This window comes from Calypte anna, chromosome 18, assembly GCF_003957555.1.
Source record: "Calypte anna isolate BGI_N300 chromosome 18, bCalAnn1_v1.p, whole genome shotgun sequence".
Classification (NCBI taxonomy): domain Eukaryota; kingdom Metazoa; phylum Chordata; class Aves; order Apodiformes; family Trochilidae; genus Calypte; species Calypte anna.
In genome coordinates this window covers 6,788,993-6,804,642 of record NC_044263.1, presented here as the reverse complement: position 1 = coordinate 6,804,642, position 15,650 = coordinate 6,788,993, and the positions used below count along the sequence as shown (strand labels likewise).

Genomic DNA, 15,650 nt, shown 5'->3' with positions numbered 1-15,650 from the left:
CATGATCATCTGCAGGCAGGCTACCAGAGCTGTCCCCCTGCACTCAAACCAAGGACCTGGGCTTAACTGTTTTGTGAGACATCTGCAAATTAGAAAGACCAAGGTAGTCACCTCTTCCCTATACTATTCAGTTGTGATTGGAAACAGAGGCAGCATCCACATTAAAGGCAGACATGCCCCGAAGCAGAAGTCTGGAATTTTTCTCCAGGAGTGATCCCAGTTCACTCATGGTGTAGGGAAGGTGCTTTTCTTGCTTTCCTTGGACCTAGAAATTTATAAACCAGAGGTGCTCTTGACACCAGCCATTCCTTGAGCACATAGCTTTTGGGTGGGTAGACTGGCTTGAAAAAACACCTTCTTGTGCTCCCTTTCACAGTGAGGTGGAATTCTCACTAGACCTACCTTGAGGTCTTTGTTTTGTAGCTTTCAATCATCTAAAGCTTAAGTAAGGGTGAAGCAGCACAGTTTTGGCTCAATAAAGGTGTGAGCTCTCTTATGCAGAGCACCAGCTCCTCTCTCTACCCAGAACATTGGGCTCAGAGGATGGATGTCCTTACAGATGAGCTGTCCTTTGATATCCTTCAGAAATCTGTATGTACAATATTTCCTACAAGCTAATTCTCTAATCAGAGGGAATTTGGTTTAAACTCTATTGCAGTACTTTCTTAAGATACTGAAGTAATGCTACCAAACTCAAAATTGCAGAGCTCTTACCGTCTTGAACCTGCTCAACACAGAGAGCACAATGTACCCTCTTTTGTTGTGCTTGAGGTAGAGGAGATAAAAAGGTAATGCACTCCACAAATAAATGCCAGGGATCCATGCCAGTATGGTATTCTGGAAACATGGTGTCAGGTCTGGATTATCCGTATGGATTGAAAGATTTGAATCCTGAAAGAAAAAAAAAAAAAAAAAAAAAAAGACACATTTATTAATGGAGGCAGAAGTTCTGCCAACTGGAACATCTGCTTGAAGAAGTCAGTATCCAAATTCTGCTGGAGTTAGCAAATGGCCTTAGTAAAAGCTCTCTAAAAATATCTATCTCGGCTACCTGTGGTTCAGCTGCTATAGTAAAAGGGCTAAGCATAGTTCTAAATCCTGGGAAAAATCTAGAAAGACAGACAGACTTCTGCTCTCCTGTATCTCAGAGCTGGAAATGTATTTTGCTGCAAGCAAACCCCCTGTGTTGCTGTGTTCAGTTACAGGTGCTGATACCATGGTATTTCTCAGGCATTCCCAGCCTGCAGTGTAACTGCTAAACAAACCTCTTAAGGCAAAATCCTTGACTTAAGAACTCATCCAGCAAGAATGTCCAGCACTGGAGATTCAGATCAATTGTATTCTGACCTTGGAAAACCCCCTCCATTTATGACTAAAATTTTATTCCTCTTGCTCATATGCCTTGGACTATAATTACTTCCCTATTTGAAACAAAAGTGAAAGGAATGCATTGTACATTCAGGTAGGAATATAGATTTTCTTGCAAACATGGCAAGCAATGCTTTCCATCTGTGACCTTGGACACAACAATTCAGATAAGCAACTTGTACCTAAGGATTTGAAAGTGCCACGTGCATACACACAGTTACACGAGTTCAAACTAAAATAGACATTTCAATACAGTTAAGAGGAACTTGGTTTTAATCAAACCTCCTAGAAATTCACAACTTGCATTTCACCATCTGATGTGTCATCTTAAATGTGGTAGATAAATACTTCTTTACAGGAAATGGAAAATTACTTTGTTGTATTATCATTAACAAGCAGATGATAAAACTGAGATAACTGTGGCTCAGATATGCCTTATCTCTGCACTAGAACAATTTACTTGTACCTAATTATTTTTGGATACGAGCTCTCAGGAGAAGCATGTTTCAGCTAAGGCGAGCCACTTCTTCCCACCTCTTGGAAATGAGTGACTGACCAGTCTGAGTAGGAACTCTTCCAAAGTATTTCCAGCCCTGCTTTTGTTTACCAACAAAAGAGATGGAATGCTGAAAGCAACAGCTGATTTTAAGAGAACTGAAGAGCCACAGTCCTCTGACAATCTTTCCATCCTGGTGATGATCTGTCAGAAGGAACATGACAGCATCATTCCACCTCCACATGAAAGAGCTCCTAAGTCTACTGAAACTACAAAGCCTTGGCAGGCTGCAGGGTGGCTTGGCTGAAACTGTGCCACATTTGTCAATCAGCTGGGGCACAAATGAAACCCCTGGCAGTGGGGACGGGTGGCACAAATCCATTTGCAGTGCATCTTTCATGCCGCCCAGTTAGTGCCTCTCCAGCTGAGAAGTGGCTCTTTAGGAGGCACAAAAGCACCAGCATGGGCCAGGAGAATAAAAACATTCCATTTACCTAAGCAGGTTTGTCCAGACCCATGGGAAACCTCAGCCACAAATCAACAACACAGGGGCAATTACACTGCAATTAAAACGTAGGATCAAAAGCAAACAAAACTCCATCCTCACATTCAAATTATTTCTGTATTTTCCTCCAGTGAGCAGGTCTCTGGCACCAGAAAGGAAGCTGATGTTTAAAGAGCACCCATTTTTGGCTCAACATCAAAACATTCCAGCATCTCTAACAAGGGAAACTCTCCTGGAAGGTGCCCTGCCTGGGGCAGGAGATGCCCTCTTGAAGTTTGGAGCTGAAATGCCCTTTAGTCTCAAAGCAAGAGCTTATCTACTATCATTTATTCAACAAAATACTGATTTCCTCTTTAAATTACGTATGATTTAGCAATGTCTTGAGCATGTTTGCAATTGTGTTCCTTATGCTTGCTGGAAAAGATCCTGGAAAAGGCAAGCTGGGGAAGAACAGCAATAACAAGACAGAGAATAAAACAAAGATTGTCTTTAGGGGAAAAGTTACTGAGGGGGGGGAAACCACTCTTAATTTAAACCCTTCCTATAAAACCAGAATGTCCAGAAATTACTTTCTGTCTAACAGAAACCTAGAAACTGCCCCAGATGTCCATTAACTTTGGACTGAACACAAGCTGACTATTGTATCCAAGACACAGACTGTATGGCTGCCAAGCCATTTAAAGGTTTTCATTAACTCTTATTTAAACAAGGCAAAGGACTTGTGTTTCTGAGCATATAAATACAGCTGGCCAGAAAACAAAAATGCTGTCCTAAAAAAACATGTAAGATTTGGAGATTCAGTTGAATTATTCCCAAGAATAAAAGTGGAACCTTTCCAAAATTATGTGAAAGTACAAGCAGCACCCACAGGATGACCAGGAGCCTACTACTTCCACAGCACATAGAAAATGGGGATGTGGGCTGAAGAAGAAGCCGATATGCAAGATGACAGATCAGGCAACTAGCTCATGTTTTCCCAGGTCCAATTCCATCCTTGACCAGATAAACAAGCTTTCCTGGAAATATCTGTGTCTGTAAAAAGTTTCCCTTACAACAATTTGGTGTTTTCTGAGAGTTTTCCATCCTTGAATACAATGAGAGGGGTTCCTGTTGGAAGACACAGTACCTAAAACATTCAAGTAGTGTAATTCCATGAAGACTGGGCCAACACTGTGGACTAACACTGCTGTGCCATGTGCAGGGATTCTGCTGTGCATTATGACTTTTAAATCTGGGAATCTGAAAGTTGCACTTCTTATGAAGCTGGAGCTGTTCAGGGAGTTGGAAGTTCCACTTCATGGCTTCAAAAATCCCTACACTGACAGCATTTAACCCAACATCCGCTCCAACCCTAAACAACTCGTTTTGAGTCACAAGATGACACAAAGTCCCAATACAATCTATCCTGGCCAAGCCAAGACTGTTAAATAATGCTAAATACCCTTCAATTCAGTGGAACTCCACCCTTGAGAGCAAACACAAGAAGCAACGGCTGGAGGGACACATCAGCTCTCTGACTCCTCCTTTAAGGCTCCTGCTTCAACCTGGTTTTGCCTTTTTATATTCCAAACCCTGTCCTGGTAAGCAGAGCAAGTGTAAATGCTTCTTGGATTCCATTCTGACTCTGGATGCAAACACCCACCTTGGGATGCCTGGGTTTGAGGGTTTTCTTTGGCCTTTGGCAGAGGTTTAACATGCAGATATTCTTTGGCTCCCATCTCTCTGCTGTCCTGAGGGCTGCTCACCTTCCTCTGTGCATCACAGCCCTGTCTCAGGGTCCCTTCCAACAAAAACCCCACTGTAAACACTCTGCAGGCAATTCCATGACCCAGAGCCAGGGTGACCCATCAGGAGGCATCTCACAAGGGGAAACACTGAGCAGCACGTGTTGGGCAACACCATTTTCTGTAAGAAATTCATCCCAGGGACTTTGTTACAGGCACCTGACACTCACTGAGACAGACTCAAATCTTCCTGTCAGTAACTTCTGAGCTCTTCCTAATCCAACCTCCCACTCTGCTCCACGGCTGCTCCAGATTGCCAAGAGCTCTGTGACAGCTCTGTAAGCAACAGCATTGCCTTGGATGCAGGATCAGTGGTCAGGTTGGAGGCTCTGCTGGTGAGATACAGCTCTGCAGAAACACCAACCTGCTGTACCAACCCCCTAGACAAACAATGTACTTAATCCTCTAATAATACTGAAATGCAATGTGAGCATCCATGGAAAAAGAGATTAGAGATGCTTGTTACAGCTTCACAGCAGACAAAGGGTCCCCTGGAGTCTAAAAATTCCAAATTAGTGGGGTTTTCTGTTGATCAATTAAGGCTATTTGTGACATTGCCCACTGCAGCAGCTTTCCAACAAACCCATCACTCCAGTCACAGTCCTTGGGTAAAAACAAGCCTTGTAGTAAGAGCCACCTGTTCAGCAAGACTTACATTTAGGTAAGCAGTTTTTAAACCATGATCTTCCTTTAAAGCAAGGTATTCAACAAGGGAAGCTCTGAGCAACTTCAAATCAGCTCTAATACTTAGTACTTTCCCCTCCTGAAAAGAACACTGCTACTGGCCATGCAGTTTAAGGAAACAAAAGTTCATGTAACATATCCTGGGTTTCCTGCATATCATCCCTCACAGATTTCAAAGAAAAAGGGGAATAAATAGAAAGCATACAGTGAGGCTGATAAACAGGAACAGGGAACCTCCTGGCTATCCCTTTCCCAAGCCCCAAGGATGATGTTGAGTGAGGCTGCTGAGAGAGACCCATTGGGTTTCTGGTCTTGGGTTTAAGTCCAACCCCACTCCACTACAGATGTTTAAAACCCAAGTGCCTCAGCCTGGCTTTACCCAACACACAGCTGATGCTGCAGTGATGCTCCTCCAACAGCCAGCAACAGAAAGCTTCCAAACCCTAAGAAAAGACTAACAATCTCTTTTGAGGTCTCCAGCAGTTATCTTCATTAAATGGATAAATTACTACGTGTTTGTATAGTGCAAAGAGAATCCGGAAAAGCACGGGAGACACAAATCCATTCTTTATCTGCTGGGAAGGTGAAGGCCATCGTGCTGACATCATTCACACTCTGCCCAAGGTTAACACATGCCACATCACTGACTCTGGCACTTAGCACTGGTTGCTATGTTATTTATGATTAAAAATTAAATTGGAAAGCTGACTGGGAAGGTGCACAGGGAGAGTAAAAGAGAGGGAAGTAACTGATAGTGACAAGGCTTCCCTGCAGTAAATAAACATGGAAATGGCATCTCTGGGAGAAGAAATAGTGAGAACTTAAATGTGGAGGCAAATCATCCTACACTGCTTTGCCCATAAATCTGGTAGATATTCCGCCACTGAGTTGCACTTGTACAGCCTGCCAGGAAAAAAAAAAAAAAGAAGAAAAAAAAGAAGAAAAAAAAGAAAAAAGAAGAAAAAAGAAAGAAAAAAAAAAGGAAAAAAAGAAGAAAGGAAAAAGAAAAAAAAGAAAAGAGAAAAAAGGAAAAAGAAAAAGAGAAAAAAGAAAAAGAGAAAAAAGAAAAAGAGAAAAAAGAAAAGAGAAAAAAGAAAAAGAGAAAAAAGAAAAAGAGAAAAAAGGAAAAAAAAGAAAAGAGAAAACAGAAAAAAAGAGGAAAGAGAAAAAAAAGAAAAAAGAGAAAAAAGAAAAAAGAAAAGAAAAGAAAGAAAGAAAAGAAAAGAAAAGAAAAGAAAAGAAAAGAAAAGAAAAGAAAAGAAAAGAAAAGAAAAGAAAAGAAAAAAGAAAAGAAAAGAAAAGAAAAAGAAAAGAAAAGAAAAGAAAAGAAAAGAAAAGAAAAGAGATGGTTTTCTCATAGCCCTACCACACTGTCTCCTCTCAGGAATGAGGAGAGCTCTGCAACCACAACACCAAAACACTGTCAAGGCTCAGTCTCAGCTACAGCAGAGGTTTCATCACCTCCTCCTCTCCATGCCCCACCTCCACCTGTTCTCCTTCCCTTCTTCTCAGTCCTTGTGGGCAAAACTTTGTGGCAAACCCCAGTCAGCATCTCACAGCCCAAATGCAAAGAAGCTCCAAGCCTTTGGAATACTGCCAGTTTCAGATGGACTTTTCAGAGCAAGATCATTTGCTTATGTTTCCAAAGGAACAATTTCACCTTTATGCACAGAAGGAGTAAGATGCTTCATTAATCCACAGTGACTGCTGCACAACTCATTTCCTTCACACCATTACACAAACAACATTTTTTTATTCACCACCACCACTCTCTTAAGGCAGGGAAGAGGACAATGCCATTCTTCACTGCAACACCACTTCAATATTGCTTGGAAAAAAAGGTTGAGAGGAGGTATATATTTATTGTACTGCATGAACCACCCAGTTAATAACCCGAAATAGGATTTTTCTGTTTACAAAGCACACTGCAACAGCTATCTGCATTACTGAAGGGCACCATGTAGGACAATGAACTTTCTTTTCCAGTAGTAAAATGATCTTTAGTGGCTTATTAATGGATTAAATAGACCTGGCACAAATTCATAGCCTGTATGAGCTCGTTAATGGTGATGGAATAACTACTCACAGGTTTCTGCTTGAATTTGAGGTTTCATCATGCAAATGGTAGGAACCATAGCACCTGAGAGGTGCAGATCAGACATCCAAAAATCAATGTACTGGCTTAGTGACAGGTGTTAAACACAACAGTAAGTTTCTTTTCCTTTCATTTTTTTTGAGTTTCAGGACTAGAAGTTCAGAGCTTCTCTAACATCATGAGCAAAAAGGAGGCAGAATGCAAAAACAGCTGGTTCAGATTCTAGCAGAGTCAAGTAACCCAGGGAAACAGAGCTTCCCAAAAAGCATCCTCAGCTTAAGAGACAGTAAAGTTGATCACAGGCAATATCTCTAAGACAGCATACATCTAAAGAAAAATAAAATCCCTCTACTTCAACTGTTTCAGTAGCTATGATCCTTGTTGCTTGGACAGAGGGACAATCCCTGACTTGCAGAGGGGAAGGCACAATGCAACCATAGGGGTATAAAAGCCCATGAATCAAACTCAGGACTGAGAGAAAAATGAAATAGGATCAGCAGAATGAAGTCCCCAGCTGTCTTTTTAAATTGATCTAAGCTATACACTGTTGGAGAGAAAACATTCTGTTAATTGCATCATCAAAGGACCTTCCCATAGCTGTGTGCAAGTGCAAATAAAGGACTGGGCTGCTGAGCTTCACACCAAAGCTGTGATGGGTATGGGGGGAATACCCTTAATTTGAGGCATCCCATCTCCTTTCAGATGAAAGGAATTGAGTTAATTCAAGGACAATAATGAATGTCACTCCATTAAGAAGAGGTAGGAACACCTGAAACATCTGCAAATGAGACAGTCTCTGCTTTATTTTCTTCCCTTCCCACCCTGATTCCTTCATTTTAAGCTGGCCCATCCACTTGAGCTGATGAACAATAATAAAAAAAGAGATTGTAAAAAACCATAAACATGTCATCAGTGCTGCTCTGACACTGCCAGCCAAATGGGAGCTGGAACTGACAAACTGACTGCAGCAATAATGAGATTTTAGTGTCTGCTCAAGGTTCTTTACCATGACAGCAGTGTGGGAGTTTGGTGGGGCAGGACACAAAGGGACCTCACCATCCATCCCATGTACCCAAGGTTGGTCCCACTTCAGCTGCAGGGACACTCATTAGGGGAGCAGCAAGAAGTCAAATGCAGCAGCAGCAGCAGCCTAGAGAGCAAGGACAGACTCTGGGTGCTAATGAGCTTTAATGCCAAGAATTAACCTGGTTTATCACTGACAGAACTGACCTAAACTCACCTAACACAGATGAGCATTACACTTCACCCATGGTCTTGGATTCCATTTGCACAAACCATACTCCTCTCAATTTACAGACCTAATCATTTCAGTCATTTTTATTCAGAAAAAGAGTGAAATACACTACCTAAACCATGGCAGTAGAAGCCAAAAGAGCTTAGAAAGCACCCATACAGGTAGCATCAGTGGGAAACATTTGCTCCTATGCCTCCCCCCCATCCTCTCAGCTATTTTCTCTTCCCAGCTTCTTAAAGTGAAGGTGGAGTTTCAGTTTTGGCGAAGCAAAAAAATCAGAGATGAAGAAAATACAGGATTAGGTAGGTATGGGAAAGGAGCATGTTCATCAGAGAAATCAAAGCAAAGGAAGAACTGTCCTGGTACATTGTTCTACCCCAAAACAGTTGTATGAACAGCTTCTCTCCAATATCAGCTAAGTGATATGAACATGAAAAATAAAGCTCAAGACTTGATTTTTTACATCCAGGAGATAATGAGGAAAAAAAAAAAGCATAAAGCTTTTAATGCTTTTTTGTTTTACTTTGCCTGCTCACATCTTCCCTTAATGTAATAAAAAGGTGATACCCAGAACAGGGAGGGGTTTTCCCTTTTACTTTTCATGTTTCCAAATCTACATAGTAACAAAGGGAAATGAAAAGAATTGCATGCCTAACAGAAGAGAAAGTCTACATTACAAGTCATTCAACTAGAGTGGAGAGATGCCAAAGGAAGAAATAAAAAGTATTCTTTTCTTTTAATCAAATGTAATTCTGTCCTCTCTGAAAGTTTAGGGAAAGAAAAGAAAAAAAATAAATTATTACTCCTGAAACTAAATTACTTTGACATTTGAAACAACTCCTCTGAAATAGTTTTTCTTCTCCTCCCCCTTCATTTCTCATCCTGTTCTAATTAAAAGCTTTATGAGACCAGCACGTGACATTACTGTAAATGATCTTTTATTACATTGACTTCACCTCTCGTGCTGCTGTGAGATTAGCAGAGGGACAAGGTGCCAACTCACACAGCCCCAGCACAGGGACAAAGCTGTTGGCTGAACAAAAACCTGGAAGGTCTCTGGCTGCTCCTCACTCTGCTCCCCTCCAGCTCAGCCAAATAATGTGTGACTGGATAATGGCCCATCAGATTCACATCAGTATCAGGAGACAAATGAAGCATTAGCTTACTGGAAAAATCTAAGATCCCATTTAATAGGCTACTCAAAGGGAATTTTTTTTAAATTAAATTTAAACAGGAATAGTCTCTTCATTTTAATGCATTACAAATTTACACATATAGAAAGGAAAGGATTATAACTCCAGTAGCACAGCAATTTGCCTACCAGGTAGGTAAGGTTCATCTCAAATGCTTTATATGATTAACTGCAGCAATTAAATAAGCTCCATTTTAAAGGAGTTCCTCATGCAACTTAGATTTTGTTTCAGATATTATTTCTTTTCAAAAGGCAAATTTATAGAACAGTACACCTACCAACTAGTCACCTAAGCTAAAATGGTCCTGTGACCAGAAGGAACAGTTGCATTCAAAGATGAATATGTAGAACCTTGAATTTTGCTACAAGTCTTCCTGGGGCTTTAATCCTTTGTTAAAGCAAGGGGGACCTTGCCTCTCTACCATCTGCCCCATCTCATAGCATCCTCAACTTTTAGTATCCCACCCCAGGGAAGCACCCAAGGGAAGGACAAGCACTCAGAAGCCTCCAGATCTCCCATAAAGCCACAGTGCAAAAAGAAAAAAAAAAAAAAAAAAAAATGCTTGTCCCTTGGGCATTTTTTTTTTAAATCTTGGTTCCTCCAGTTCCAGAACTGCAAATGGGAATTCCAGACTAGATTTAACCATGCTGGTCAGATGCTGGTGGTATCATTCTCCTGACCAGTCAAGTGTGCTGGTTTGAAGGAAATGGAAATGACTGCTTTCCTTAAAAATTATTATCACATTGACATATCCCACTGAAATGAATGTCATTTTCATGAGCTTCATTAATGGACACTGTCACTGGAGGACTCCATAAATCCTTTATGAAATCCATATTGGCAGCTCTCACTGGTATTAAGGTTTGCTCAAAACCCTTAAATGCAGACTTTGTCTCTCCCAGACAAATTCAAACACAGCCATTTACACACAGATAAATGATAATTGGTTCTTGATAATACTCTAAATCTACTGTTAAATATTTATACTGCTCTTGACACTGAGAAACCGAGACCCAGATCCTTCAGCAATAGCTTCCATTCAACTCAATTAAAGAATCTTAAAATCTTGGAGGATTTGAGCTTGACTACTTAATTGCTTTTAAGTTCAGGACATTACCAGCAGTGGCCCTTTGAGAGGACATAACTTCATAGAGCTGATGTCTGAAGAGATCATTAAAGTTACCTGGTTTGATCTGCCTAACAGGAGTAAGAACAGAGACCTGACATGATCATTTGTGAAGAGATTTACAGAAGTGGGATGCAGTTACCTGAAGTTGGCTGCACTTAGCCAAGATACAGATGGAAATCTGCATTATGTTTAAGTATCTATAAAAACTGAACATTCTGTGTTTATCACAGTGTGGCAGAAGGGGAAGCTAACATGTACAATATCCAGTCTGGACCATCCCATCCTACTACAGAATCCCTCTTTTGCAATGACCTGCTACCACCTTTTGCTTCACTCTTCCTCTGCTGGAACCAGTTAATTGAAAATATAATAGAATAATTGAAATTTGGTATTATTAATTTAGGGCCAGATCACATCAGTTGTAGGGTTCTTAAACTTGTACATGTGTTATAAAAACTACAATGTTTGTCACCTTCCTCGAAAGAAAGATTTCTTCCATACTTCATCTATCTTAAGTCACCTTGAACTACAAAAAACTTAAGCATGAGACATGACAAAGCAAAAGGGGAAGTTATACAGTGGGGATGCACTTGGAGCCAACAAAGCAGGAAGTTAAATTTCCAGAGAGCAGCATGACTTTTAATCCAAATCTACCAAAATTTCACAGAATGACTCAAAGCAAAGGAACATCCACAAACCTAAAGGTTAAAGGGGTTATTGTAGGAGATTGTCTCATAGACAAGACTGAGGTATTGTTTGCTGTTAAGAGTTGCTGCAACTTCCTGTGGAATTACTCAAGAGCCTCTGAATGAACTAGGAGCCAGCATTCCACGTGGGATGGGGAAAAAAAAAAAAAAGCCATCTCTTAGGACACTAAGAGAGAGGTAGGCAAGGAGACAGCTCTGTGGGCTAAGCAAGATCAAAAGGAACAAGCTTGGACCTCATCATAACAGACTAAAACTTGCGGTCTCTACTTCAAAGTGCTCTATCACTTGTCCTCCCATTTCCTAGTTATGCTGTTGAAAGAAACCAACACCAAAAACACAAACTGCTGCTTAAGTCCAGCTGATGTGTCTGTAGGTTAAGGAGCTTCTATGATCCATCATCCCAGCAGCACCAAGTACTGCAAAGCTCCTAATGCTTTATCCTTACAGCAGCCTCAGTGCTATAACCTACCCAGAGAGTCTGAGCAACTTTACATTGGAACAGAATTTGGGTTTCTAAGCTCAAGGTGTTTAGTCCTAGGCCAAAACACTTTTGCAGCAAACTCTCCCTAGGAGATCACTTTCTTTTTCTCTCAGAGGAACTGCTCAGGTTTCACTACAGTGGAGGACACAAGCAACAAATTAGTGATAATTCACCAGTATCAACTTCTCAGGGACAGAGATTGTGGGTCACATTAATTGCACACCCATCTAGCACCTTTACTATCACACAATAAACAGGAGGTAATTATGGGCAATAGTAAATAACACACCTAAGGACTGCCTTGTGTGGGTATGCACTATCACATTCACCTCCTTCCCAAGAGGCATTTAGCATGGGAACATTGCTAGGAGATATTAACAATTAATTTTGAAGTCTCAACTGAATTAGACAGAGTTCAGATTATGAGGCTGCTTATACTACATTTAAAAAAAATAATGTTCCTGCTGCTCCTTCTTTATATATAAATTACCCTATATCTGTAGTAGCAATTTGCTGATTACATGTTCAACAACTAAAGCAGTAGCTGGAAGCCAGGAGGCTTTATAGATTTCTAATGTGATCCACAGTATTTCCTTTCATTTCTTATTTCTAAAATGAGTTCAAGAGGAAATTACTTGTGTCTGCACAAACACAAAAACCCCCAAACCACTGACATTTCCAGTAAAATTCCCCACCCTGCATCAGGGTGAAGAATTGAAACCTTAATACTTTTGATAAGCCAAAAAACCCCAAGCTAAATCAGTCACCTGTTAAGGTTGGTAGATTTCAATGCAAATGTTTTCATGAGATAATTCTGAATGGTTTTGTTTTGATTCTGACCTCCTTTTAACAGAAAAGTTCTGTAGTTGGTTTAAACTCCATAACAAAGAACTGTTCAAACTGGAGCAGCATGAGCAGCATGTTTCCTTTCACATGAAACACTTTTAACTCTGACACCAGTATGCCATTCAGCTTCCAAAAATATCTAGAATTTCTTTGACATAATCTGAGGGAAGAGTCTAAGTTCATAAGCCATGGAAAACTGAACATTAATGCTGGTTTCATGTGTTATCAAGCTCTTGATCTGAACACCATCAGTATGCATGCATGGGCCAGTAGCTGCCTTTCACCTTGTTCTTCCTTCTTCAAGAGCACAGCATCTTAGGAAACCCCAGCATTGAAGACATATTTCAAGAAGAAGCCTCCACCTGCATTTTCTTAAGGAACAGCATATTTGCACAGCAAATAATTCTGAGGTGATTGTCATCTGCATGGTAATCACTTCAAACCTCTCTTATAAAATCAGTTCACTGCACACACTCCTGTTATAAGAGAAAACACCACTGGCTACCAAAAAATAGGGTGTGAGACTCTTGGTCACTGCCTGTCTGCCCAGAGTCTGCTGGCCACCAGGTCACATGTTCTGTTTCACACAGTTATTAAGTACAATTTTAAAACCATTGTGGGGATGGAAGGTTGCTTTGACTATAAACAACTCTGGATCGTTCAGAAGAACAGATCAGGTCTACATTTATTAAGTAGTTTGCCCATATGCTTAAGGAAGATTGCTCTTCTCTTTTCAATCAGTCTCTTTTTATTCTTTAGCAATATTTTATGTCGAGGCACGAGGATGCAATAATTACACAAAAAGTGTCTGGGGAACCTTGTAACACAACTGACACCTTCCTTCACAGACTTGGGTAGAAAACACCCCTCCTCCAATACAAACTACCATGTTTCAGATCAACTGCAATTAATCTCATTCGAGCTGCTACCTCAAGCAAGGCTGAAAAAGCTTATTTTTAATTCTTATTTAGATCTCATCATTTATGCTGTAAATAAATGTCTAGTGATTAAAAATCTCTGGATTCCCTGGATTACCTTCATATTACTTCCTGCAAACTTAGTTTTGAAAAGTCATGGAAATATAAAAACCAGGATACACTGCCTGAGCATAGCATACACCACACATAGCACCACAAAGGATTCCATGCTTGAGTGTACCAGTACTGCAGGAAGTACTTCATACTTAAACCCATCAAAAGTTTTGGCCACAGAGTGGTTCCACTACAGGTCTCCCTTGAGAAGCTAAGACACACATCTCAAGGCAGTCTATAAACTAGGGAGCTGTGCTGAGGAGTTTGTGCTTGTTCTTTAAGCATTTCTAGTAGAAATAAGAGGTGAAAATACTTGTTTGAGCAAGCTTATCTGCCAACTGTTGGAGCAGAGAGCCTGCAGAGCACTTGGAAATGAAATCTGTGACTGAACAAAGAAATGTAACCTAGGGGTTTAGCAGCCTAAGTCCTCTGTTAAAAAGTAATGTTGAGACAGGTTTTGAAAGATGATTAGTTATCTGCAGATGGAGCCCAGCATTAAGTCCTCATAGTCAATCTTGTGTTGTCTTTCAACAGCCTTCTAGCAGTGATTTACCTTCAGATACTCCTTTTCATTGCTGCTTATCTTTGAGAAATTCTCCCTTGAGCAGAATGGCACAGTCAAAAATTGTGATGAGGGCAGTTCTGGATTCACCATCCCTGCCCAGATACCCCCGGCTTCCCGGGGTCCCTGCCCAGGGTGTGCCTGCACAGCTCAGAGAGGGAAGCAGCACCCTGGGGACGGTACTGAGCAGCACTTACACACTTCACCATCAGAGCACAACATGGCAGCGACTTCCAAACTATCCTGCTACAAGCAGCCTTTCCAAAAGGCTGACGGCTCCAAACACCATCAGAAGTCACTGCAATCCTCCGAGGCTTGAGCCCACCCTCGGCTGCCACGAACGCATCCCTCTTTAGCAGTGAAAAAGCTCTCAACAAGGGAGCACCTTCCCGCACGCATGCGGTGTCCTGAAAAAGCAGCAGCAACACAAAAACCCTTCCGAAGAAGGCAGTTGTTCATCGCTAGAAAGTCCAACTACAGCTGTTAGGAGAACTGCAGAGAACACGGCACCTCCTGGAGGGAGGCGGGAGCTGTGGCACTGCCCGGGGTCTTGGGGCCAGGGGAGGTCCTGACACTGGTTTAAAGATGCTGAATCGCGAAGGAGAGAGGTGCCACCAGCCCCCTTCCCGGTCCCGCTCCTCACCCGGCTGCGGGAGGAGCCACAGCCCCGGCCGGCACCGAAGCAGCTCAGCCCCCCGGAGCCGCGGGACCGACCCTTCCCCACCCGCCCCGGCCTCTCAGACCCTCTGCAGGGCTCAGCGCTTCCTCCTCCGGGCCGGGACGAACCCGGCAGGCGGTTCCGAGAGGCTCGGTCCCCGCTCCCGCTCCCCCTCCCCCGTCCAACTTTCTACTTAGCCGGAGGAAGCCCGCGGGGCAGGGAAGCGGCACCGCCGGCCGCGCTGCTTACCCAGAAGCGGGACCCGCAGAAAACCTCCATGGCCGCGGCGGGACCACGCTGCCTCCTCCAGGCCGACGCCGGGCACCGGACGGGGATGGGGGGAGAAGCCCGTTCCTTCCCTCCTGGGCGGGCCCGGCGCACCCCGTCCCGCCCTCCCCGCCGGCAGCGGGAGGTGCCAGGGACGCCGCTCCCTCCGCTCCTCCGCTCAGGCCCGGAGGCTCTGGCCGGGGTAGGATCGCCTCGGCGAGGGTTGTGCTGGCGGGGAGGGACCCGCTGGGAAGTGCGAGGGCTCCCCTCAGGCTCGGGCAGGGCTATGGTGACGGCTGTGGCAGCCCCGGCACCCCTGGCTGGTGTCCCAGGGAGCCAGAGGGGCTGGCGCAGAACTCCTCGGGCTCCTGAAGCCACAGAGATGTGGCTTCTTGCTTTTCAGGAGTGACCTCCGTATGGAAGGACGAAGCCCCCGGGAAAAACAATTCCCCATGTCAGTGCAGCCTGCTGGGACAACCAGACATGGATGGTCCCCATGTGGCAAGCGAAGGGCAAGCAGAGGGTCAGTCACCCGGGGTGGTGGCACACAGCCGGGGCACCTGCTGGGTTTGGGTCTGCCCGCATCCTC

At 42.9% G+C, this 15,650-nt stretch overlaps 1 protein-coding gene across 2 annotated transcripts in view; it reads right to left on the bottom strand.

Annotated features, from left to right (window-relative positions):
* ABCC3 (ATP binding cassette subfamily C member 3) overlaps positions 1–15,162 on the bottom strand; it is a 48,186-nt gene extending 33,024 nt beyond the window's left edge. For both annotated transcript variants that reach the window (XM_030461883.1, XM_030461884.1), the window contains exons 1-2: positions 15,044–15,162; positions 715–891 (exon numbers count right to left, since the gene is read on the bottom strand). In XM_030461883.1, the coding sequence (XP_030317743.1) occupies positions 715–891; positions 15,044–15,073 (207 nt within the window). In that variant the 5' untranslated portion in view covers positions 15,074–15,162. The remainder of the gene's footprint in view (positions 1–714; positions 892–15,043) is intronic.
* Between the last annotated feature and the right edge of the window lie 488 nt (positions 15,163–15,650).